Raw genomic sequence first — 26006 nt, 5'->3', positions numbered from 1 at the left:
ATACTATATCTGTCACAGAATCTGCCAACTATACAAACAGTCAATATTTTATTATTACATCTCATGCTATAGCTTTGGAACAGAAGCTGAACTTATCATCATTCTTAATACATCTCATGCTTCTCATCACCAGCTGGACTTGAATTGATCTAAACATGACCCCATGCACTACCCTGACATTCTAATGCTTTAGTTGTCAGGCTATTGCCATGCATTCTCATGCATTACTGAAACATTTGGTTTACCAAAATATATTGTCAGATTTATGTCAAACAAACAAATCTAACAAATAATACCTCATGCAGCATCATGTCCTTGGCTATCACATACACTTTTATACAGTGCTACTCTTTTACAATATACAATTTATCTAACATTACTGTATTTTTAAACCAGAAAATTTCTCTAATAGAGTTAATTAAACATCATTATATTTTGTATAATCTTTTCGTACATTGAAATTGTGTTTATTGTATTATATGTAGTAATTCTGTATATATTATTTCCAGAAATTATACATTATTTAGTAAAATAAGTATATACATATAACGTTATTTTGTAAAATAAGCATTCAATATTATTAAGAAGAGAATGTATGTATCATTATTTTGTAAAATGTTAATTCTCAGTCATAATTTAGAAAATAATTCATATAGCATTTTTTTTTAGTAAAATGGTAATTATAAATGATTATTTAGAAAAGAATTTACAGAATAATTCAAACACACACAGAAATAATGATTAAGAAAACATGAAACTCAGCTTTTGCAGCAAACCAAGAATTTATATAATATCGTTATGCAAGAACTTTACAGCATTTTGGAACAAGAATTCATGTTACATTTTAAAAACAAACATTTATATATTACTTCAGAAACTCAAAATGACACAGATTTTAACAAATAGAATTTAGATAACATTATATGGTATTATGAGAATTATAAAACATTATGTAGTACATAAATAGATATATACACGATTACCGACAGGTTGTAGTTAAGGGGAGATAATCATCAAATACTGATCAGAAAAGACCTTGTCCTTGACAGGTGCCCCAACACCAACTCCTTTCCCCTGTGTCCCCAGAAGAACATGTTTAAGTTTATACAGATTCTTGTTATGGTTCACTAGTGTATTCAAATCATTCAAAGGTGCATGGTTCAAATCATTCCATCACTCACATCACACCAGTCAGTCCTTACATCAAATTTACTTTTGAGCTAATCATTACTTGCTGACACTACACTTTACAAACTTATTGGTGTCTATTGCTATAAAAAAAACATTTCAAGTTTAATTCTAGTATACAAGGTTTGATATTAAGTATTCATAAAATTAGGTGAAGTACTGTCAAAGCTGTACAGGTATACATAGCCATGCATGACAGATATATATATATAGCACAAGTTAGCTGTCATACCAAAGCCCTCATAAAACACTTCAAAATGTCTCGCTCCTTCCACGACACATCTCAAAATGTCTCAATCCTTCCTGTATATACAACCCCTCAAAATGACCTCATCCTTCTCTGATAAACAACCCCTCAAAATGACCTCATCCTTCTCTGATAAACAACCCCTCAAAATGTCATCCTTCTCTGATAAACAACCCCTCAAAATGTCATCCTTCTCTGATAAACAACCCCTCAAAATGACCTCATCCTTCTCTGATAAACAACCCCTCAAAATGTCATCCTTCTCTGATAAACAACCCCTCAAAATGACCTCATCCTTCTCTGATAAACAACCCCTCAAAATGACCTCATCCTTCTCTGATAAACAACCCCTCAAAATGACCTCATCCTTCTCTGATAAACAACCCCTCAAAATGACCTCATCCTTCTCTGATAAACAACCCCTCAAAATGTCATCCTTCTCTGATAAACAACCCCTCAAAATGACCTCATCCTTCTCTGATAAACAACCCCTCAAAATGATCTCATCCTTCTCTGATAAACAACCCCTCAAAATGACCTCATCCTTCTCTGATAAACAACCCCTCAAAATGTCATCCTTCTCTGATAAACAACCCCTCAAAATGTCATCCTTCTCTGATAAACAACCCCTCAAAATGACCTCATCCTTCTCTGATAAACAACCCCTCAAAATGTCATCCTTCTCTGATAAACAACCCCTCAAAATGACCTCATCCTTCTCTGATAAACAACCCCTCAAAATGTCATCCTTCTCTGATAAACAACCCCTCAAAATGACCTCATCCTTCTCTGATAAACAACCCCTCAAAATGACCTCATCCTTCTCTGATAAACAACCCCTCAAAATGTCATCCTTCTCTGATAAACAACCCCTGTCATCCCTCTCTGATAAACAACCCCTCAAAATGACCTCATCCTTCTCTGATAAACAACCCCTCAAAATGACCTCATCCTTCTCTGATAAACAACCCCTCAAAATGACCTCATCCTTCTCTGATAAACAACCCCTCAAAATGACCTCATCCTTCTCTGATAAACAACCCCTCAAAATGACCTCATCCTTCTCTGATAAACAACCCCTCAAAATGACCTCATCAACCCCTCAAAATGACCTCATCCTTCTCTGATAAACAACCCCTCAAAATGACCTCATCCTTCTCTGATAAACAACCCCTCAAAATGACCTCATCCTTCTCTGATAAACAACCCCTCAAAATGACCTCATCCTTCTCTGATAAACAACCCCTCAAAATGATAATAAACAACCCCTCAAAATGTCATCCTTCTCTGATAAACAACCCCTCAAAATGACCTCATCCTTCTCTGATAAACAACCCCTCAAAATGACCTCATCCTTCTCTGATAAACAACCCCTCAAAATGACCTCATCCTTCTCTGATAAACAACCCCTCAAAATGACCTCATCCTTCTCTGATAAACAACCCCTCAAAATGACCTCATCCTTCTCTGATAAACAACCCCTCAAAATGACCTCATCCTTCTCTGATAAACAACCCCTCAAAATGACCTCATCCTTCTCTGATAAACAACCCCTCAAAATGACCTCATCCTTCTCTGATAAACAACCCCTCAAAATGACCTCATCCTTCTCTGATAAACAACCCCTCAAAATGACCTCATCCTTCTCTGATAAACAACCCCTCAAAATGACCTCATCCTTCTCTGATAAACAACCCCTCAAAATGACCTCATCCTTCTCTGATAAACAACCCCTCAAAATGTCATCCTTCTCTGATAAACAACCCCTCAAAATGACCTCATCCTTCTCTGATAAACAACCCCTCAAAATGACCTCATCCTTCTCTGATAAACAACCCCTCAAAATGATCTCATCCTTCTCTGATAAACAACCCCTCAAAATGACCTCATCCTTCTCTGATAAACAACCCCTCAAAATGACCTCATCCTTCTCTGATAAACAACCCCTCAAAATGACCTCATCCTTCTCTGATAAACAACCCCTCAAAATGTCATCCTTCTCTGATAAACAACCCCTCAAAATGTCATCCTTCTCTGATAAACAACCCCTCAACATGTCATCCTTCTCTGATAAACAACCCCTCAAAATGACCTCATCCTTCTCTGATAAACAACCCCTCAAAATGACCTCATCCTTCTCTGATAAACAACCCCTCAAAATGACCTCATCCTTCTCTGATAAACAACCCCTCAAAATGCCATCCTTCTCTGATAAACAACCCCTCAAAATGTCATCCTTCTCTGATAAACAACCCCTCAAAATGACATCATCCTTCTCTGATAAACAACCCCTCAAAATGACCTCATCCTTCTCTGATAAACAACCCCTCAAAATGACCTCATCCTTCTCTGATAAACAACCCCTCAAAATGATAAACATCCCTTCAAAATGTTCCTTCTCTGATAAACAACCCCTCAAAATGACCTCATCCTTCTCTGATAAACAACCCCTCAAAATGACCTCATCCTTCTCTGATAAACAACCCCTCAAAATGACCTCATCCTTCTCTGATAAACAACCCCTCAAAATGTCATCCTTCTCTGATAAACAACTCCTCAAAATGTCATCCTTCTCTGATAAACAACCCCTCAAAATGACCTCATCCTTCTCTGATAAACAACCCCTCAAAATGACCTCATCCTTCTCTGATAAACAACCCCTCAAAATGACCTCATCCTTCTCTGATAAACAACCCCTCAAAATGTCATCCTTCTCTGATAAACAACCCCTCAAAATGTCATCCTTCTCTGATAAACAACCCCTCAAAATGTCATCCTTCTCTGATAAACAACCCCTCAAAATGTCTGATAAACAACCCCTCAAAATGACCTCATCCTTCTCTGATCAACAACCCCTCAAAATGACCTCATCCTTCTCTGATAAACAACCCCTCAAAATGATAAACAGACCCTCAAAATCGTTTCATCTTTCCCTGATAAACAACCCCTCAAAATGTCATCCTTCTCTGATAAACAACCCCTCAAAATGTCATCCTTCTCTGATAAACAACCCCTCAAAATGACCTCATCCTTCTCTGATAAACAACCCCTCAAAATGATAAACAGACCCTCAAAATCGTTTCATCTTTCCCTGATAATCAACCCCTCAAAATGATAAACAACTCCTTCAAATGCTCTCATCTTTCTCCGATAAACAACCCCACAAAATTTTACACAACCCCTCAAAATGACCTTATCTTTCTCTGATAAACAATCCCTCGAAATGATAAACAGCCCCTCAAAATGACAAAAAATGCCTCATTTTTTTCTTAAAAGAGTCTTTGTTTTCAATGTATTTCAATATGTAATGTCAACATTCCAAATTCTAAAGCTTCTAATAATATAATGGTCTACATTTCTTCCCTTCATTCTTTCATGACATGGATGTCACTGTGGAAATTTATAGTGAAAAAAAAAATACTGCTTAATCGTATCACAGGGATCCATATCAATCCTTTAGACAGTGATTTTTTAGATAGGATTTCCTCACTAATGATGTGCTAGGTTTGTTCCTGTCAATAAGCTACTAGTTGAGATATTCTTAAACCAATCCCTCACGGTTCCCCTGTCCACGTTTGGCTTTTTTTTCTGTTTTCTAATTGAAGAACAAAAAATCAAATTACCAAGACTCCATTTGTTTTGGTACAGAGTTGTAGAGTTGAAGAAGAAAGTCTAAGAAAGAGAAAATCAAACATCATTCTGAAAAAAACTGACAGAAGAAAGCTTTGAAATTTTGTCCATCTTCTCATTTGAACCGTTCCTAGCCTGGAGAAAGTCTGAGACAGTGTACATAAGGCTGAAGAGTGCTATGAGGATGGTGTGACAGGGCTAGAGTATATGAAAAAGCCTCAGGCTTTATGCTCCCAAGTGCAAGCATCAACACTTACGTAGGTTTATTGGAACCTGGTTTCCTGTTTCATGATAAAATTACATAACAAGCATAAAGCATGAGACAGATACAAACAAGGGAGATAATTCCATGGCTCTGTCCTGCTCTGCTACTTGATCCCATTCAGTTTTCCTTCATCATCAAAATATTTACCACGATTCTTAATTGGCCACATTATGTTTAATTCTAAGAGTTTGATGAGGATCATCCAGAAATCATTATCTATAAACATTAATCATTACGGTATATCCCGTTATTTTCGCAGGTCCAAATTTTCCCCATTTTCATTTAAAACAAGAGAACTAAATTTTAACTACCCCTTCATCAAAATTAAAGATCTGAATACAAGATAACATCAAATTGTCATGATAATGTTGCTCCTGGTGTTTCAGGTATGTTTAATGGCAGATTTACAAGTCAGACACTGATACATGATAATGATAATGATTTATGTTTACCTGGTACATACATATGCTGTATTGTGAGCACATAACCTTAATTAACAAGCTAATTAATCAGTTCAAAACAATAGTGATTTTTGGAATATCTTTGGATACTCAGACATGGCTGAGCTCGTTAGTGACAGACGATTTATACGTGGCTGATACTGAGACATTGCTGAGCCCGTTAGTGACAGACAGTTTATACCTGGCTGATACTGAGACATGGCTGAGCTCGTTAGTGACAGACGGTTTATACGTGGCTGATACTGAGACATGGCTGTGCCCGTTAGTGACAGACGGTTTATACGTGGCTGATACTGAGACATTGCTGAGCCCGTTAGTGACAGACAGTTTATACGGGGCTGATACTGAGACATTGCTGAGCTCGTTAGTGACAGACGGTTTATACGTGGCTGATACTGAGACATGGCTGAGCCCGTAAGTGACAGACAGTTTATACCTGGCTGATACTGAGACATGGCTGAGCTCGTTAGTGACAGACGGTTTATACGTGGCTGATACTGAGACATGGCTGAGCCCGTAAGTGACAGATGGTTTAAACGTGGCTGATACCGAGACATGGCTGAGCCCGTTAGTGACAGATGGTTTATACGTGACTGATACTGAGACATGGCTGAGCTCGTTAGTGACAGATGGTTTATACGTGGCTGATACTGAAACATGGCTGAGCTCGTTCGAGACAGATGGTTTATACCTGGCTGATACTGAGACATTGCTGAGCCTGTAAGTGACAGACGGTTTATATGTCACTGATACTGAGACATTGCTGAGCCCGTTCATGACAGACGGTTTATACGTCTCGGATACTCCGACATGGCTGAGCCCGTTCATGACAGACGGTTTATACGTGGCTGATACTGAGACATTGCTGAGCTCGTTAGTGATAGACGGTTTATACGGGGTTGATACTGAGACATTGCTGAGCCTGTAAGTGACAGACGGTTTATACATGGCTGATACTGAGACATGGCTGAGCTCGTTAGTGACAGACGGTTTATAACTGGCTAATACTGAGACATGGCTGAGCCTGTAAGTGACAGATGGTTTATACGTGGCTGATACTGAGACATGGCTGAGCTCGTTCGAGACAGATGGTTTATACCTGGCTGATACTGAGACATGGCTGAGCCCGTTCATGACAGACGGTTGATACGTGGCTGATACTAAGACATACCTGAGCCTGTAAGTGACAGACGGTTTATACTGGGCTGATACTGAGACATGGCTGAGCCCGTTAGTGACAGACGGTTTATACGTGGCTGATATTGAGACATGGCTGAGCCCGTAAGTGACAGATGGTTTATACCTGGCTGATACTGAGACATGGCTAAGCTCGTTCGTGACAGACGGTTTATATGTCACTGATACTGAGACATTGCTGAGCTCGTTAGTGACAGACGGTTTATACGTGGCTGATACTGAGACATGGCTGAGTTCGTTAGTGACAGACGATTTATACGGGGTTGATACTGAGACATTGCTGAGCCTGTAAGTGACAGACGGTTTATACATGGCTGATACTGAGACATGGCTGAGCTCGTTAGTGACAGACAGTTTATAACTGGCTAATACTGAGACATACCTGAGCCTGTAAGTGACAGATGGTTTATACATGGCTGATACTGAGACATGGCTGAGCCCGTTCATGACAGACGGTTTATACGTGGCTGATACTGAGACATACCTGAGCCTGTAAGTGACAGACGGTTTATACGGGGCTGATACTGAGACATGGCTGAGCTCTTTAGTGACAGACGGTTTATACGTAGCTGATACTAAGACATGGCTGAGCTCGTTCGAGACAGACAGTTTAAACCTGGCTGATACTGAGACATGGCTGAGCTCGTTAGTGACAGACGGTTTATACGTGGCTGATACTGAGACATGGCTGAGCCCGTAAGTGACAGATGGTTTATACGTGGCTGATACCGAGACATGGCTGAGCCCGTTAGTGACAGATGGTTTATACGTGGCTGATACTGAGACATTGCTGAGCTCGTTAGTGACAGATGGTTTATACATGGCTGATACTGAGACATGGCTGAGTTCGTTAGTGACAGATGGTTTATACATGGCTGATACTGAGACATTGCTGAGCTCGTTAGTGACAGATGGTTTATACATGGCTGATACTGAGACATGGCTGAGCCTGTAAGTGACAGATGGTTTATACATGGCTGATACTCAAACATGGCTGAGCTCGTTAGTGACAGATGATTTATACGTGGCTGATACTGAGACATGGCTGAGCCCATTCATGACAGACGGTTTATACGTGGCTGATACTGAGACATTGCTGAGTTCGTTAGTGACAGACGGTTTATACGGGGTTGATACTGAGACATTGCTGAGCCTGTAAGTGACAGACGGTTTATACATGGCTGATACTGAGACATGGCTGAGCTCGTTAGTGACAGACGGTTTATAACTGGCTAATACTGAGACATGGCTGAGCCTGTAAGTGACAGATGGTTTATACGTGGCTGATACTGAGACATGGCTGAGCTCGTTCGAGACAGATGGTTTATACGTGGCTGATACTGAGACATGGCTGAGCCTGTAAGTGACAGATGGTTTATACCTGGCTGATACTGAAACATGGCTGAGCCCGTTCATGACAGACGGTTGATACGTGGCTGATACTGAGACATGGCTGAGCCCGTTAGTGACAGACGGTTTATATGTGGCTGATACTGAGACATTGCTGAGTTCGTTAGTGATAGACGGTTTATACGGAGTTGATACTGAGACATTGTTGAGCCTGTAAGTGACATGGTTTATACGTGGCTGATCCTGAGACATGGCTGAGCTCGTTCGAGACAGATGGTTTATACCTTGCTGATACTGAGACATGGCTGAGTCTGTAAGTGACAGATGGTTTATACCTGGCTGATACTGAGACATGGCTGAGCCTGTAAGTGACAGATGGTTTATACCTGGCTGATACTGAGACATGGCCGAGCCTGTTCATGACAGACGGTTTATACGTGGCTGATACTGAGACATACCTGAGCCTGTAAGTGACAGACGGTTTATATGTCACTGATACTGAGACATTGCTGAGCCCGTTAGTGACAGACGGTTTATACGTGGCTGATACTGAGACATACCTGAGCCCGTTCATGACAGACGGTTTATACGGGGCTGATACTGAGACATGGCTGAGCTCGTTAGTGACAGACGGTTTATACGGGGTTGATACTGAGACATTGCTGAGCCTGTAAGTGACAGACGGTTTATATATGGCTGATACTGAGACATGGCTGAGCTCGTTAGTGACTGACGGTTTATAACTGGCTAATACTGAGACATGGCTGAGCCTGTAAGTGACAGATGGTTTATACGTGGTTGATACTGAGACATTGCTGAGCCTGTAAGTGACAGATGGTTTATACGTGGCTGATACTCAGACATGGCTGAGCTCATTAGTGACAGATGGTTTAAACATGGCTGATACTGAGACATGGCCGAGCTCGTTAGTGACAAAAATGATAAGGCAAGTTCTAAGTTTTAAGTTTATAAATTGCTGATACTATTTACACGACTTATTTTTCAGAGATCAAATTCCCAACCAACCCCCAACCGCCCCCCCTCACCACTAATGCTTAAAAAAAGAGCAAAAATATCCCCACGAAAGTAACCAGCTATACCGTATTTCAGTATTTTCTGTTTTAAATAACAAAGTTAATATTGCCATCTTATTCCAGCTTACAGTATAATATATATTTAGTACAGGTTTCCAGGCGGTACAGTGGGACAAGCATACTTCACCATAGATCAGCAAATTTTCATGGTATGACTTGATTTTCTTATCGTCAGGAGCTACTGAACTATGTTAACACTAAATCAACACACAGAACACAACACACAGAACACTAAAACCAAACAACTAAACAATTGGGGTTTTTTTTTTTTGAATTTTTATCAAAATCCCTGATATGATTTTCGCAAAATCATGGATATTTGGTATTTCATTAAAATCATAGAAAATTCCTTGAAAATTTGATGATGATTCTCTGGTGAAGTATAAAGCCTTAATCTTAAAAAGCACAAACAAAGAATCTGAAAGTCAAATTAAAAAAAAAACAGGAAAGTTCCACAAAAGGAAAAATTTTCACAATGCAAAACAAAGGAGAAACTAAACAAAATGCAGCATCTCAAATTCTTCATTCATCTATAGACGGAACACAAAACTCACAAATACTAGAAATACTGATATAAGACATGCAGGTTGCTTCAAATTTATTTATATGTAAATATCAATGTACCTGGAAGATCATAATGTTATATGAACTGAATATTTTTTTCAGGAAATAATTTCCAATAAACTACAGATAGATCTGGTTCAATAGGAAGGTAAATTTGTGTACAAGGTCAGGAATATAGGTACATGCTATGTACAAATGTGTGCAGATTAATTGCAGTGTACCATAAAAAAAAAATATATAGATATCAGACTTGTGTGACAAGCATCTGTCTATATAGTAAATTATACAGCTGTGTATAACAGAAATATTAAACTTTAGACTTGTGTGTCCAGCATCTGTCTATATAGTAAATTATACAGCTGTGTATAGCAGAAATATTAAACTTTAGACTTGTGTGTCCAGCATCTGTCTATATAGTAAATTATACAGCTGTGTATAACAGAAATATTAAACTTTAGACTTGTGTGTCCAGCATCTGTCTATATAGTAAATTATACAGCTGTGTATAACAGAAATATTAAACTTTAGACTTGTGTGTCCAGCATCTGTCTATATAGTAAATTATACAGCTGTGTATAACAGAAATATTAAACTTTAGACTTGTGTGACAAGCATCTGTCTATATAGTAAATTATACAGCTGTGTATAACAGAAATATTAAACTTTAGACTTGTGTGTCCAGCATCTGTCTATATAGTAAATTATACAGCTGTGTATAACAGAAATATTAAACTTTAGACTTGTGTGTCCAGCATCTGTCTATATAGTAAATTATACAGCTGTGTATAACAGAAATATTAAACTTTAGACTTGTGTGTCCAGCATCTGTCTATATAGTAAATTATACAGCTGTGTATAACAGAAATATTAAACTTTAGACTTGTGTGTCCAGCATCTGTCTATATAGTAAATTATACAGCTGTGTATAACAGAAATATTAAACTTTAGACTTGTGTGTCCAGCATCTGTCTATAAAGTAAATTATGTGACTGTGTATTAAAGAAATATATAGATTACAGACTTGTGTGTCCAGCATCTGTCTATAAAGTAAATTATGTGACTGTGTATTAAAGAAATATATAGATTGCAGACTTGTGTGTCCAGCATCTGTCTATAAAGTAAATTATGTGACTGTGTATTAAAGAAATATATAGATTTCAGACTTGTGTGTCCAGCATCTGTCTATAAAGTAAATTATGTGACTGTGTATTAAAGAAATATATAGATTTCAGACTTGTGTGTCCAGCATCTGTCTATAAAGTAAATTATGTGACTGTGTATTAAAGAAATATATAGATTGCAGACTTGTGTCAAGCATCTGTCTATAAAGTAAATTATGTGACTGTGTATTAAAGAAATATATAGATTTCAGACTTGTGTGTCCAGCATCTGTCTATAAAGTAAATTATGTGACTGTGTATTAAAGAAATATATAGATTGCAGACTTGTGTCAAGCATCTGTCTATAAAGTAAATTATGTGACTGTGTATTAAAGAAATATATAGATTGCAGACTTGTGTGTCCAGCATCTGTCTATAAAGTAAATTATGTGACTGTGTATTAAAGAAATATATAGATTGCAGACTTGTGTGTCCAGCATCTGTCTATAAAGTAAATTATGTGACTGTGTATTAAAGAAATATATAGATTTCAGACTTGTGTGTCCAGCATCTGTCTATAAAGTAAATTATGTGACTGTGTATTAAAGAAATATATAGATTTCAGACTTGTGTGTCCAGCATCTGTCTATAAAGTAAATTATGTGACTGTGTATTAAAGAAATATATAGATTTCAGACTTGTGTGTCCAGCATCTGTCTATAAAGTAAATTATGTGACTGTGTATTAAAGAAATATATAGATTGCAGACTTGTGTGTCCAGCATCTGTCTATAAAGTAAATTATGTGACTGTGTATTAAAGAAATATATAGATTGCAGACTTGTGTGTCCAGCATCTGTCTATAAAGTAAATTATGTGACTGTGTATTAAAGAAATATATAGATTGCAGACTTGTGTGTCCAGCATCTGTCTATAAAGTAAATTATGTGACTGTGTATTAAAGAAATATATAGATTTCAGACTTGTGTGTCCAGCATCTGTCTATAAAGTAAATTATGTGACTGTGTATTAAAGAAATATATAGATTTCAGACTTGTGTGTCCAGCATCTGTCTATAAAGTAAATTATGTGACTGTGTATTAAAGAAATATATAGATTGCAGACTTGTGTCAAGCATCTGTCTATATAGTAAAACAAACCTGATTTGTACTTCGAAACTACCAACCACACACATTCAATCAAGAAACTTTACAGACATGTTCTCACTCTAGATGGTAATCCATCAATAAATTCTCTTTTAATTATTAAAACTTGATATTAATAAACTTCAGATTATCTAATGAGACCTAAAGGTATCTAAGGGGAGACAACTCTTCGTGAAGTACTTACTTAGAGGGAGCAGTGCTCACGTATGGCATCACTACTTTGTCTACAAAGGAACCAAAGCCAAGCTGGAAGTTCTTGGTGATACCCTTCATCTTGTTCGCTGCAAACATTAATAATGATTTTATACATTAGTATATTTATATAAATACTACAATCAGCCTGTGACTGAGTCAAGCATTCATTTCTTAAGTCACAGGTCTGTCAATATCTCAGGTATTTGGAACTTAAGTCACAGATCTATCACTGTCTCAGGTATTTCGAACTAAAATCACAGGTCTGTCACTGTTTTGAGTAGTTTAAGCCTAAGTCACAGATCTGTCACTGACATGGGTATTTACAGCTAAAATCACAGATCTGTCGCTGTTTCAGGTATTTTAAGTCTAAATCACAGATCTGTCAATGACTAAGGTATTTACAGCTAAAATCACAGATCTGTCACTGACTAAGGTATTTACAGCTAAAGTATTTACTTTTACAGCTAAAATCACAGATCTGTCACTGTCTCTGGAATTTAGAGCTAAACTCACAGGTCTGTCAATATCTCAGGTAATTGGAACTTAAGTGGCAGATCTGTCACTGACTAATGTATTTACAGCTAAAATCACAGATCTGTCACTGACTAATGTATTTACAGCTAAAATCACAGATCTGTCACTGACTTAAGTCTTTTAAGCTAAAATCACAGATCTGTCACTGTCTCAGGTATTTGGAACTAAAATCACAGATCTCTCACTGTTTCAGGTATTTACAGCTAAAATCACAGATCTGTCACTGTCTCAGGTATTTGGAACTAAAATCACAGATCTCTCACTGTTTCAGGTATTTACAGCTAAAATCACAGATCTGTCACTGACTCAGGTATTTAGATATTTCTCCCTTCAGACATGGATCAGCTATTTCTGAGTAGTAGGACATCAAAATTTTTACTACACTAATGATGAAGGAAAGCATCTAGATATAAGCAGGTGACAAGAACTGAGCTGGTTACCAATATCAGTGCCAAGTAATGCAAGTCGTTCCTTGTCATCCTTCATAGAGTATGACAAGTCCATGAGGTAATACAGGTCCACAGGATAATCCTCTGCCAGACGGAATGTCAATTTAAACTTCTGTGGGTCATCTACAAACCAAGGAATATACATATAGTGCATACCAACTGGCAAATCAATTTGACCTTTTCTTCAAAGTTGTTTGTTAGTACTGGGTTTTCCATAAGAGCCAGTTTCCGGCCAATTTGACCGGCTACTTTGATCATTTGGCCGCCTACACCAATCCAGTTCCGTAATAATGTTCCGTACATGACTACACATACACGGCAGGTCAGCCTCCTACTTTCACTACACAGCCTACTACTAAAATTATGGAAAACCCTGCAGTAATTAATGAATAAATTGCAACAAAAATACATAAAAATTATTAATTCTTCCATTTAGTCTAAAAGATATGATATGCGAAACAAACAAGCCATTTTCTGTAGCAGATATATTGTTATTGATTTTTGTATTTAATCTTATCCCAACAATTCATTTGTCCACAAACTGTTTAATCATAAATAGCATTGTTGAATTAATTAAGTTAACAAGAGTTTAAAACAGTCACTTGCAATATTTTGAATCAAAGTTCCGTGGACAACATGTGGATAACATGTGGACTGTTATTGTTATAAAAAAAACCTTTCGAGTCGATCCCATTATAAATGATTTATAAGAGACAAACTTATTACATTATTTTTTTTTCAACCTGATGTTAACAACATATTGATAATTAGGGGTAAGATGAAACCTATCAATAGGTCGAATCCTTTAATTGATTACACCTGAAGAAGATACCTTTAGTAGGTATAGACAGATTGCAATCATAGGACAAATCTTGAAAATCTCATCATTCATAAGATAAAGCAAGCAAATTAATTAGGAATTGTGAACTTGTCTCAAAAGTTACATAGAAACAATTTCATACTTTCAGCTATTTCTCCTATGCTGACCTATGATACTGATTCAGCCTACATCGAGGAAGTTAAAATCAATTTTCTCATCAGCTCTTGATCGGTAATGACAACAATACATTATATCAAACTTACTTGGTCTAATTTTCAGCCTTAATTCCTGAGGTTGAATCTGAATGGCTGGTTCAACATCAATATTTTCTCCTCCATTTCTCACATTATCATCCTAAAAAAGAGAAGCATTTTCACACTTATATATGCCATACCAATTTTACATCTTGTTTGTCAAATTTAACCTATTGAAATTTTAGAAATGAGTATATTCCACGAATAATAGAGGCTCGATGGGCCTGATTCTGTTTGACTGCTTACACAGAAGACATTGTCAGTTCATTAAATCAATTTCTGTAAACTTGAAATCCTATTTCTCAAGCATGCTACTACACAAATACCATGACCCATGACCAATTGCTTGTTGAAAGAAGAGATTTGAAATTCTCAATATCTTTGACACCAGTGACCTTGAAAGTCAGTCAAGGTCAATTATTTGAATAAACTTGTCAGTCCTTCATCCAATCATGTAAAAGAACAAATATCGATATTGAATAGGAGTGACAGTTCGGTTATTAAGACAAGCGGCCCATGTGCCTTAATGGTCACCTGACTATAAAGACCTATATAGGCCAAATAGGCCTAAAATAAATTGATCAACTACTCTACAGCTTACATCGAAGACACTGGTTAGTTCATCAAGACATTTTCTGCAAACTTGAAGTCATATTCTTTATACATGCACTATACAATTGCCATCACTCTAGACATATTGTTTGATGAAACAGCAAGCTTCAGGCCCAATATCAAGACCCTTGGCCTTTCGGTTAATGGAAAAAAGTTGCTAAGCTTTTCAACATATTGACCCATGTGACCTTGAAAGTTAGTCAAATATCAACACCCTGGGCCTTTTGGTTTTTGAGAAGAAGTAATTCAAACATTTTTACACATTTAAAACCTATGACTCTGAAAGTGGGTCAATATCATTCATATTAACAAAGTTGGTAGCCCTACATCCTAGCATGCAACAGGCCTAATATCATCATCCCCGGCTTTTTGTGTATTGAGAGATAGTTGCTTAAGCATTTCAACACATTTGATCCCTGTGACCTTTCAAGTGGATCAAGGTCATTACTATTAGCTAGGGGTCAATAAACTTTCTGAATTAAGGAAATGATTCCCCACTTTCCATGATGTTTTAGACTAAATTCATTCAAGTATTAAGAAAGAGTACAGGCTGTCCAGCACTTCTTGACAAAAAATTAGGGCTAATTTTAGGGCAAATTTAGGCTAAAATTAGGAATTTTGTAACTAGAATAGGAATTATGAAAGCATTAAGCTGACTTACCTGTGCAAATTTGACAAAATAGAAACTAACATACAATGCCTTAATTGCAGGAAAGGTGTCTTCCAGGGTTTTAGTGTCCCAGCTGCTGTTGGCTGTGACCTTAAGAATCACACCTCTGTCCTCAGTCACAACCAATAACAATCTGGGTACATAGATCCACTGGTCAACTGCGTTTCATTGTCTACCCTGAATTAGAACTACAGACTACATTAAAATACATTTTAAGTATGAATTTAATGAAAACATTTTCAGTAAATTGTAAGAAATATAAAAAAAAGTAGGAACTGAAGTGAAAAATTAGGGCTTTTTTAGGAAATCCCTTTGAATTTTTCATTTTTTGGGGGGGAATTTTAGCAAAACTAAAAAAAATTGGGATTTTTTAAGAATTTTAGGGACGCTGGACAGCCTGAGAGTAACATTTTGAAGCAAAATGTTGTCTAACTTCCCCTTTTGGGCCCTGCCCCCAAGTCCCTAGGTGTTGATTCAACTTTCGGATTAGCATTTTGAAGCAAAATATTGTCTTATTTTCCATGTTTGGGCCCAGATCCCAGGTCCTTGAGGTCAAATCAAAATTCTGAATTCAAGAAATGACCCTCACCCAATGATGCATCAAACCAAATTTGGCTGAAATCCATCTTGGTATGAAAGAGTAGTGGGTTTTGAAGAAAAAAAATTGCATAACACACCACGATGACTATAGGTCATCTTGACCCTTCATGTCAGATGACCTAAAAATGTCATTTGAAGATCTTAAGTTGCTAGCCCTATGACCCTGGAAGTGGGTCAAGGTCAAGGGCATTCATTTTCACAAATTTGGCAGTTCTTCAACCAAGCATGCCACAGAACCAATATCAGCACCCTGGGCCTTTTGGTTATTGAGAAGAAGTTGTTTAAACATTTAGACACATTTGACCCCAGTGACCTATAAACATGATGGCTATAACATATACCTATAGGTCATTCCGACATATAGGGCTGGCACTTCACACATACAGCAGTAGCATTAAGAATCAATGGACTTACCCTAATAGGTGTGAGGTCACTGTCTGGAGCATACAAATCTTCTCCTTGACAATTCCTCTTGATGTGGTTAGACTTCAGATCACAGCGGGGCAGATTTTCCTTGTCATAAAACTGTAACAAAACGTATTTGAATATTTCTAATGAAGCAAACAATATCGCCTACATTTGCACTTTGATAGTATGACTGGAGGATTTGTTAGAAATACATGACATTTCCTTGTTATTTTACAAATTCTTTTTAAAAAGCAAAGCTTTTATCCAACTTACTTTATCCATATATAGAAATGAAAATCCTTGCTCTCCTTCTATTATGAGCCACAAGGCCAAATTCTTGCCCTTCTTCTAAGACAAGCCACAAGTGTCTGTCATTTTTGTCTTATTTACCGTAGACGTAAAGAAAGCTTTTCTCCATAAACAAGCATCTGATATTTTTGTCCTACTTACCGTAGCTGTACAGAAGGCACAGTCTTTGCCTTTCTCCATACAAGAGCCACAAGTGTCTGCCTCAATACATGGATTGGCTTGGTCTACGGTCAGACTACCCTTGTCTGTGAAAAAGGCAGATGAATAGATATTGAGGCAAGCTGGAAGGTACAGATGTTCTGACTGGCAGAACGAACAGTACCTACAAAATCAGGAATATTCTGACAGGCAAATAAACATGACCAGACAATATTTGGCCAAAGATATTCGGACCAGCAGTACGAACTCTGTCTACAAAATCTGAAATATTTTTGCCCAATACATACCATACACTTATGTTTAGGCTTGTATACCATATCTATATATACAATGATGTTCAGGTGGTCATATGCATACAGCATAAGGTGATACTTCTGTTTAATCTTTCGTATAACTTTGTACACAGTAACATAAGGTGCTAACTTCTGTTTAGTCTTTCGTATAACTTTGTACACAGTAACATAAGGTGATAACTTCTGTTTAAGTCTTTCATATAACTTTGTACACAGTAACATAAGGTGATACTTCTGTTTAATCTTTCGTATAACTTTGTACACAGTAACATAAGGTGCTAACTTCTGTTTAGTCTTTCATATAACTTTGTACACAGTAACATAAAATGATACTTATGTTTAGTCTTTCATATAACTTTGTACACAGTAACATAAAATGATACTTATGTTTAGTCTTCCGTATAACTTTGTACACAGTAACATAAGGTGATATTTTCTGTTTAAGTCTTCCGTATAACTTTGTACACAGTAACATAAAATGATACTTATGTTTAGTCTTTCGTATAACTTTGTACAAAGTAACATAAGGTGATAACTTCTGTTTAGTCTTTTTTTTAACTTTGTACACAGTAACATAAAATGATACTTATGTTTAGTCTTTCGTATAACTTTGTACACAGTAACATAAGGTGATAACTTCTGTTTAGTCTTTTTTTTAACTTTGTACACAGTAACATAAGGTGATACTTATGTTTAGTTTTTCTTATAACTTTGTAAAAAGTAACATAAGGTGATAACTTCTGTTTAGTCTTTTGTTTAACTTTGTACACAGTAACATAAAATGATACTTATGTTTAGTCTTTCGTATAACTTTGTACAAAGTAACATAAGGTGATAACTTCTGTTTAGTCTTTTGTTTAACTTTGTACACAGTAACATAAGGTGATAACTTCTGTTTAGTCTTTTTTTTAACTTTGTACACAGTAACATAAGGTGATACTTATGTTTAGTTTTTCTTATAACTTTGTAAAAAGTAACATAAGGTGATAACTTCTGTTTAGTCTTTTGTTTAACTTTGTACACAGTAACATAAGGTGATACTTATGTTTAGTTTTTCTTATAACTTTGTACAAAGTAACATAAGGTGATAACTTCTGTTTAGTCTTTTTTTTAACTTTGTACACAGTAACATAAGGTGATACTTATGTTTAGTCTTTTGTTTAACTTTGTATACTGTAATATTTGGCTTTTACTTACATTATATAAGTTTTTCATTAGACTTTGTATACAATAATATAAGGCGATATTTATTGTTAGTTTTCCGTATAACTTTGTATACTGTAATATTTGGCTTTAACTTACGTTATATAAGTCTTTTGTATGACTATATGGTAAAATATGGCGATATTTATATTTGGCTTTTGTATAACTTTGTATACTGTAACATATGACGAAAACCTTTGTATAGGTTTTTTGTATAACTTTGTATACTGTGACACATGGCACTAACTTACATGATATAAGTCTTTTGTTTTACTATGTAGTAAAATACTTACGTTTTGTTTTTTGTATTTACAACTTATCATACAGGTTGTGTGTCAGACAATTGTTTCCACACTAATTATCCACAAACAAATCAACCTTGGTTGCAATACTTTTGTATAGCATTCAAAATAAATTCAGTTCCTTCACATTTAACATGAAACTACAACTTTCAGGAGATTTATGTTAATGAAGTGTTAATGGCAATAATGAGATTTATCTTGGAAGCTGGCTAAGACGATATATTTGTTACGACTTGTGCTTGTCTCACCTGTACCTAGGAAGGAAGTCTCTGAAGTAAAAATACAACGTTACATGTGTAGAAGTGTCAAACCAAATCTGGGTCTTTTTCTATACAACAGTACTGAGCCTTAGCTTATTAACATATAGGTATAGGGAACCAGGGGTCTTTGTACAGGTACATCTGGGTTTGAAGACATCACTCTAGGTGACTGGAGTTGTGAAAACTTATGGGTCTGGTGATATCATACTTACTCAGGGCACCTGGGTTTGCAGGTACTTGAGGGTCTGGAGAGACAGCCAGGATGAAAGGTAATGTGGCCAAAACAGCCACAGCAGCAAATTTCATGATGAAGATCTGTAAAAGACAGGCTTAGATAGAGTGACATATTCAACGACACATCCGTCTGATTTCATAATGTGTAAAACACAAAATTATTTCCATAGAGTTTACTATGTAGGAGTCTTCCTGGACCAACATAACCAACACATCTGAACAGATTTAGAAGTTTATCAGCTATAATGCACCAGTAGGTAATTTCAGGAAGCTGTGCATGTAGTACAACAGAATTATGCCGAACTATTTAAAGGGAAATGTTTTCTTATTTAATGATGATTGATATTAAAAAAAGATCATTTTACTACAAAGGAATTTCACATACCACTGTTTGGCATTAGGGAGTATTTTTGTTTTTATATGTAGAAGTACATTAATTTCATACCCAGAATTCCTCTAACTTACCTCAGGACGAAACAAAGATTGAAGTCACAGATAACACATCACCCAGTTTTTTTTGAAATATTGGCAAAAGTGCTCATTACATGTAGTACTAAAACAGTAAATTTGTTACTCATTTGGGATAAATGTTTTGTTCTAGAAAACAATTCATGTTGTGATTTTCCACCCTGAATCATGTGTATGCTGTACATTATAAATGTAATGAATATTCCTCAATGTTGATTGTCTCGCCACGATTGTCATATAATCAGACATAACTACTCATAATTATTGGTAATTTAGCACAAAACAAGGCCTGTTCAGCTATTATACGCCAAAATTGGATTTCTAAAGTCTATTCCTCTAGTCCATTTATGTAGTAATGTAATCAATGTCAGTGCTGTTCTGTTGTTTACGTCCAGATCACTGTTTCACTTTTGTTTACGTCCAGATCACTGTTTCACTTTTGTTTACGTCCAGATCACTGTTTCACTTTTGTTTACGTCCAGATCACTGTTTCACTTTTGTTTACGTCCAGATCACTGTTTCACTTTTGTTTACGTCCAGATCACTGTTTCACTTTTGTTTACGTCCAGATCTCTGTTTCACTTTTGTTTACGTCCAGATCACTGTTTCACTTTTATTTACGTCCAGATCACTGTTTCACTTTTGTTTACGTCCAGATCACTGTTTCACTTTTGTTTACATCCAGATCACTGTTTCACTTTAGTTTTCCTGTCCAGATCACTGTTTCACTTTTGTTTACATCCAGATCACTGTTTCACTTTTGTTTACGTCCAGATCACTGTTTCACTTTTGTTTACGTCCAGATCACTGTTTCACTTTTGTTTACATCCAGATCACTGTTTCACTTTTGTTTACGTCCAGATCACTGTTTCACTTTTGTTTTTCTGTCCAGATCACTGTTTCACTTTTGTTTACGTCCAGATCACTGTTTCACTTTTGTTTATGTCCAGATTACTGTTTCACTTTTGTTTACGTCCAGATCACTGTTTCACTTTTGTTTACGTCCAGATCACTGTTTCACTTTTGTTTATGTCCAGATCACTGTTTCACTATTGTTTACGTCCAGATCACTGTTTCACTTTTGTTTATGTCCAGATCACTGTTTCACTTTTGTTTACGTCCAGATCACTGTTTCACTTTTGTTTACGTCCAGATCACTGTTTCACTTTTGTTTACGTCCAGATCACTGTTTCACTTCTGTTTACGTCCAGATCACTGTTTCACTTTTGTTTTCCGGTAACATCTTACACGTATTCATGTAACCACAGATAACAAGATTCATGATTATTTTAATAATATTCGAATTTTTTTACTGCTTCCCAATTAGAACAGTTTCTGTAATATACAACAAACATTTAAAATTTTGTATATCTATTTCCTATTTTATTGACAGTACTAAGATCTATTTCCGAGATAACAAGGATGAGAGCCAATGCCGTGGTGCTAGGTGTAGGTAGGGGTTTTCCTGATATCCCTGGCTTGGATACCACCCGGTATGCAGGGCGATTGAGGAATAGGACAAAACAAAGCAATTATCAATCGCAACAAGCTCAGGATAAGTGTGTATTAGGTGTATTCGATCTACGTCGACCGGTTTCACCCGAACTATTTGGGCTTCAACAGGACATCGAAATAGTGAAAATTTTCCCCCTAAAGTACTAAAAATATGGGCACATTATATTATGACGTGTATACAATAATAAAGGTCACATACGTGACCTTTCTATGAGCGTAGATTCACTAAACGAGGTAAGCTCCTCTTTTGAATGTCTCCATATGAAAAAAATATTGGTCGACGTAGATCTATTTCCTTGACTGATGTAACACAATAATACACACAGCACGTCAGTAATTAAAAGTCTGACTTTGTTGTGTTTTTATTGATTGTACTAAGATCTATTTCCTTGACTGATGTAACACAATAATACACACAGCACGTCAGTAATTAAAAGTCTGACTTTGTTGTGTTTTTATTGATTGTACTAAGATCTATTTCCTTGACTGATGTAACACAATAATACACACAGCACGTCAGTAATTAAAAGTCTGACTTTGTTGTGTTTTTATTGATTGTACTAAGATCTATTTCCTTGACTGATATAACATAAAAATACACACAGCACGTCAGTAATTACAATCTTGAACTTGTTGTTTGTATTCATTGTACTAAGCTCTATTTCACCAATCTTCCTTCTGATCCACATTTCCACTGATATTTGATTATCCACTGTGGAGCTCAGATCATCTGAGATCTTGAATACTTGACCAATTCTCATCACTAATGATCCATGTAGAAATGCTAGTATGTAATTTAGATCTATAATATCACCTGAACAATGACATTCGTCTGTGCGACAATGTTAATTATGTCAATGGAACCCAAAACTATGTCTATCGTATATTAAAACTTATTTAGCTAAAATAAAAAAAATTCCTAATGGAGTGGGAGAGAGCTTACGTCCTGGTTGTCTTCGGTTGTCAATCGAATCATAAGGAATAGAAAATGGATACCCAATAGTATTCAATACAGCCCAAATACAGCCCCATCAAGGAAGGTAAACACAAATGACTTTGAAGATGGAGCATCAACATCTGGATTCTGTGGTTTTAATATAAGTTGACATGTTTTGGCTAGCAAGGCTAGTCGTCATCAGAACAAAGGTAAAAATATCTGCATAGATAAAATAAAAATTACGACTCAGTCGTGACATAATTACAATTGCTTATATCATGTGACACTGACAATACAGTGATGACAATATAGATCAGTTGCATTGACAGAGTTTACATGTGAGTTCTGCATGCTGGAAAATGAACCACATAATCGTCCGACATACAGGTGATAATACTGGTAGTACTGTCTACAACAGTTGGATCTCTGGAGTTGGATACAATTGGTGATTGTTTCATTTTAGCCTTTTTCACAGGTTGGTCCGTGTTGACAATTGGTGCAGTACAGAAAATATGTATGTTATGTATATGTTTCAGCTAGCTAGGCTAGTGGTCATCAGAACAAACATATAGGTGTTTCCATATCGAAGATTTAAATTACTACTCTATGTACATGTAATAAAGATTGTTATGTGCTAATGGCAATACAGTAGCAATATAATAAGTTAAGTTAAAAAATAAAAGGTAGAGAGAGGAGCCAACGCCTTGCTTCTTCGTGGTGGTGTATCAGGTTTGTTGTCTAGGCATGGATACTTTCAAGTATGCAGGGTGATTGCATATGATTCAGACATATCAACAAGGAAATGCAATCACAACATGACGTACTCTGTTAAAGGTGCTTTATTATTATTATTATTATTAAAACTTTACTAATATGCTGACCAGTTACATCTGAGAGAGGACTTCATTAGAGCATATCAATACAGTTTTCAGTGTTCTCCCCAGGCCGTTTTAGCATGATGGTACCGTTATGCATGTAATTTTGGCCGTACGCATCAGCCCCTTGCCGTTATTAATTTAGCCATGACATATTTATTATCCTCCCAACCCTTTTCCATATGGTAATTAGACCCGGAGTCTTGACACCTACTTGTCCCTTAACTGAGATGACCATGATAACACCCCCTACAGTTTCGTGGCCAGCAGGTAAATTACCTGTCTACCTTCTTGCTTGCCGAAATAATTAAGCTACAAGATATTTGATTGGTTTACCATTCTAACATGCGGACTTCTTAACCAATCACTGACGCCTACAGGGACACTGCGCAGTATTAGCATGATCGGTTTTGGTTTGGATTCATTGATGTGTTTACTGCAGTAATTGTAGATTAGGTATTAATTAGTGTCATTCTACATTTGATAACGGACACAGGCACCAGGCACCATCAGTATTGTTGTTATATGACGTGTGTACACACATCAAACAGGTAAACAGTATGGTATACTGTAGAGTAGACACGGTCTTTTGACAGTGATTTGCATAAAACTTGACACACGTGGCCGACAAAAATGATGAACACAAAAGTGATGCTGTGTATTTGGAACTTCATCACCTACAGCGATTGAATTGTGGCACATTTAAACATTGGGGACGGGATTTTCAATCCTTTTATAATAATAAACCTTCTGTCGTTGATGGGATCATGAAGGAATTTATTAAGATTTAGGTCTGTAACTAAATTTAGTCCTATATACCTGTATTTATGACCTATATACATTAGGCTTACAGCTATTTATCTTTAGACTTATGTACAATGTTTTCTTATTGTTAAGCCTACCTGTATAATTAGACTTACCTACCTGAACTCTCTTTTTGGTTTGGAACAATCTTTACATATATTCCATGTCATATCTTTTTCATTTCATATGAGATTTCATGAAACAAGTATTTGAATGTTTTATTTTGCATTCATGTCTAGACGAAAAAAATTGAAAACTCAAAATAAGTTTCATAAAATCTCAAGCATATGAAAAGAAAACAAATCTCATATACTTTTCATCACATCACTTAGAAAAGTTTAACTCTGACCGGGTTAAAACTAAACGTCAAGATGCAAAAGTGTGAAGGACAAAATAAAACATTTTCTTCTGCAATTTGTGATTAATTTGCATGGTAATATTAAATTGTCCATATCATGACCTCATAATCAACTGCCTAGCCAATCAAGCTAATGAAAAATGCTACAAAGTACATATATTTTAACACTTGTTATAAAATTATTACAGACAAATTAAGCATAAAATTTGTCTCAATATTGCACATTCTTACACAAATGCAACAGTCATCATTAACACTTAATGACATGATTATTTTCACAGTGATATCATCATACATATGAGAAATGAAGATTTCCTGATTATGTACTTGTGTGTCTTTTGTAACAAATATAAATTAAAAAATTATGCAAATAATTCTCATATCATTCTACACTCAAATATACACCTACTCACAGTATAAGACATACACACTCCTTTCACACAAAATGGAAATTCCTATCATAGCATGAGAAGAATGGGAATGTTTGTAAAATGGAGAAGTTTTAGAGAGTAAGAAAAAGAGGAGAAAATCAGAATAATTTTAACGAGTTCCTATGAATTTGCCGTAGGTTAGTAAGGCATCTGTTTGTAAAACTTTATATACATATTAGTTAATAGGCTATTTATACGCCAACATTCAAGAAATGTAGTTGAACAGGTGCTAGGGAGATCAGAACAAAGTCAGTGTATTACTCGTTAAACTTGTGGATTGACTGACCATCTGTGTACCTCTCGGAAGCATGTCCGGTCGAAGTTTTGGCCAATATTATGTGAGGAATACCGAGAGGAAGTGGAAAGGGGGGGGGGGGGGGGGGGGGGGGGTAAGCGGCGGTCGACAAGTTCTAGCAAACATTTACCAACCAACTTTGAGCAGTCTAATTGTTATCAACTGAAATGTAACTACTGCATACTGAAAGTCATCCACATTTACAAAACAAAGGCTAGCTTGTTTACACACTGAAGTTTGTCCTGCCGTGACCTGCTTCCTCAACCTCTCAGCAGTAGGCAGGGTCCTATACATCTGTATTTATATCTGTGATTCCTGACCAAACCAAGAAAAGCTAAAACTTCTTCAACTTACCAAAGGAAACGAAGCAATCCAAATGTTGTTGTTTGAGATCTTTAACTCCACTTTAGATGAGAAATCCTACAGTCCAGATACCTTCGTTTGTTAGTCACCTCGCCAATCCTAAATATGGCGATCCGTCCGTGACGTCATATACCGGAAGTGTTTTAGGTTGTTACTAATAGAGGAACAGAGGAGAGTGTGGCAATTTTGACGAAAAGCCGCAAAAACACCACGCAGCAGCATCAGCATCAAATGAGATTTTAAGTGGTTTAGTAGATTTCAGTTTTGATATACTTCTGTGCTGTATGACAATTTAATTATTTGTTTAAATTGAATTGTTTTAGTATAATATTGGAGTGAACTCAACAAGATTGAGAAATAATGTAATAAAGATTTGTACCAGCAATCTAAATATTAA

At 36.2% G+C, this 26006-nt stretch overlaps 1 protein-coding gene across 1 annotated transcript in view; it reads right to left on the bottom strand.

Annotated features, from left to right (window-relative positions):
- LOC132550660 (integrin beta-PS-like) overlaps positions 1–25709 on the bottom strand; it is a 58311-nt gene extending 32602 nt beyond the window's left edge. Inside the window, exons 1-7 of the mRNA XM_060214751.1 lie at positions 25601–25709; positions 19542–19644; positions 17254–17357; positions 16810–16920; positions 14523–14613; positions 13431–13562; positions 12446–12542 (exon numbers count right to left, since the gene is read on the bottom strand). Of these exons, the coding sequence (XP_060070734.1) occupies positions 12446–12542; positions 13431–13562; positions 14523–14613; positions 16810–16920; positions 17254–17357; positions 19542–19635 (629 nt within the window). The 5' untranslated portion in view covers positions 19636–19644; positions 25601–25709. The remainder of the gene's footprint in view (positions 1–12445; positions 12543–13430; positions 13563–14522; positions 14614–16809; positions 16921–17253; positions 17358–19541; positions 19645–25600) is intronic.
- Between the last annotated feature and the right edge of the window lie 297 nt (positions 25710–26006).

This window comes from Ylistrum balloti, unplaced genomic scaffold, assembly GCF_031769215.1.
Source record: "Ylistrum balloti isolate Yb309-2 unplaced genomic scaffold, AGI_CSIRO_Ybal_v1 Utg370138, whole genome shotgun sequence".
NCBI classification, from domain to species: Eukaryota; Metazoa; Mollusca; class Bivalvia; order Pectinida; family Pectinidae; genus Ylistrum; species Ylistrum balloti.
This window is presented reverse-complemented; position numbering and strand designations above follow the sequence as displayed.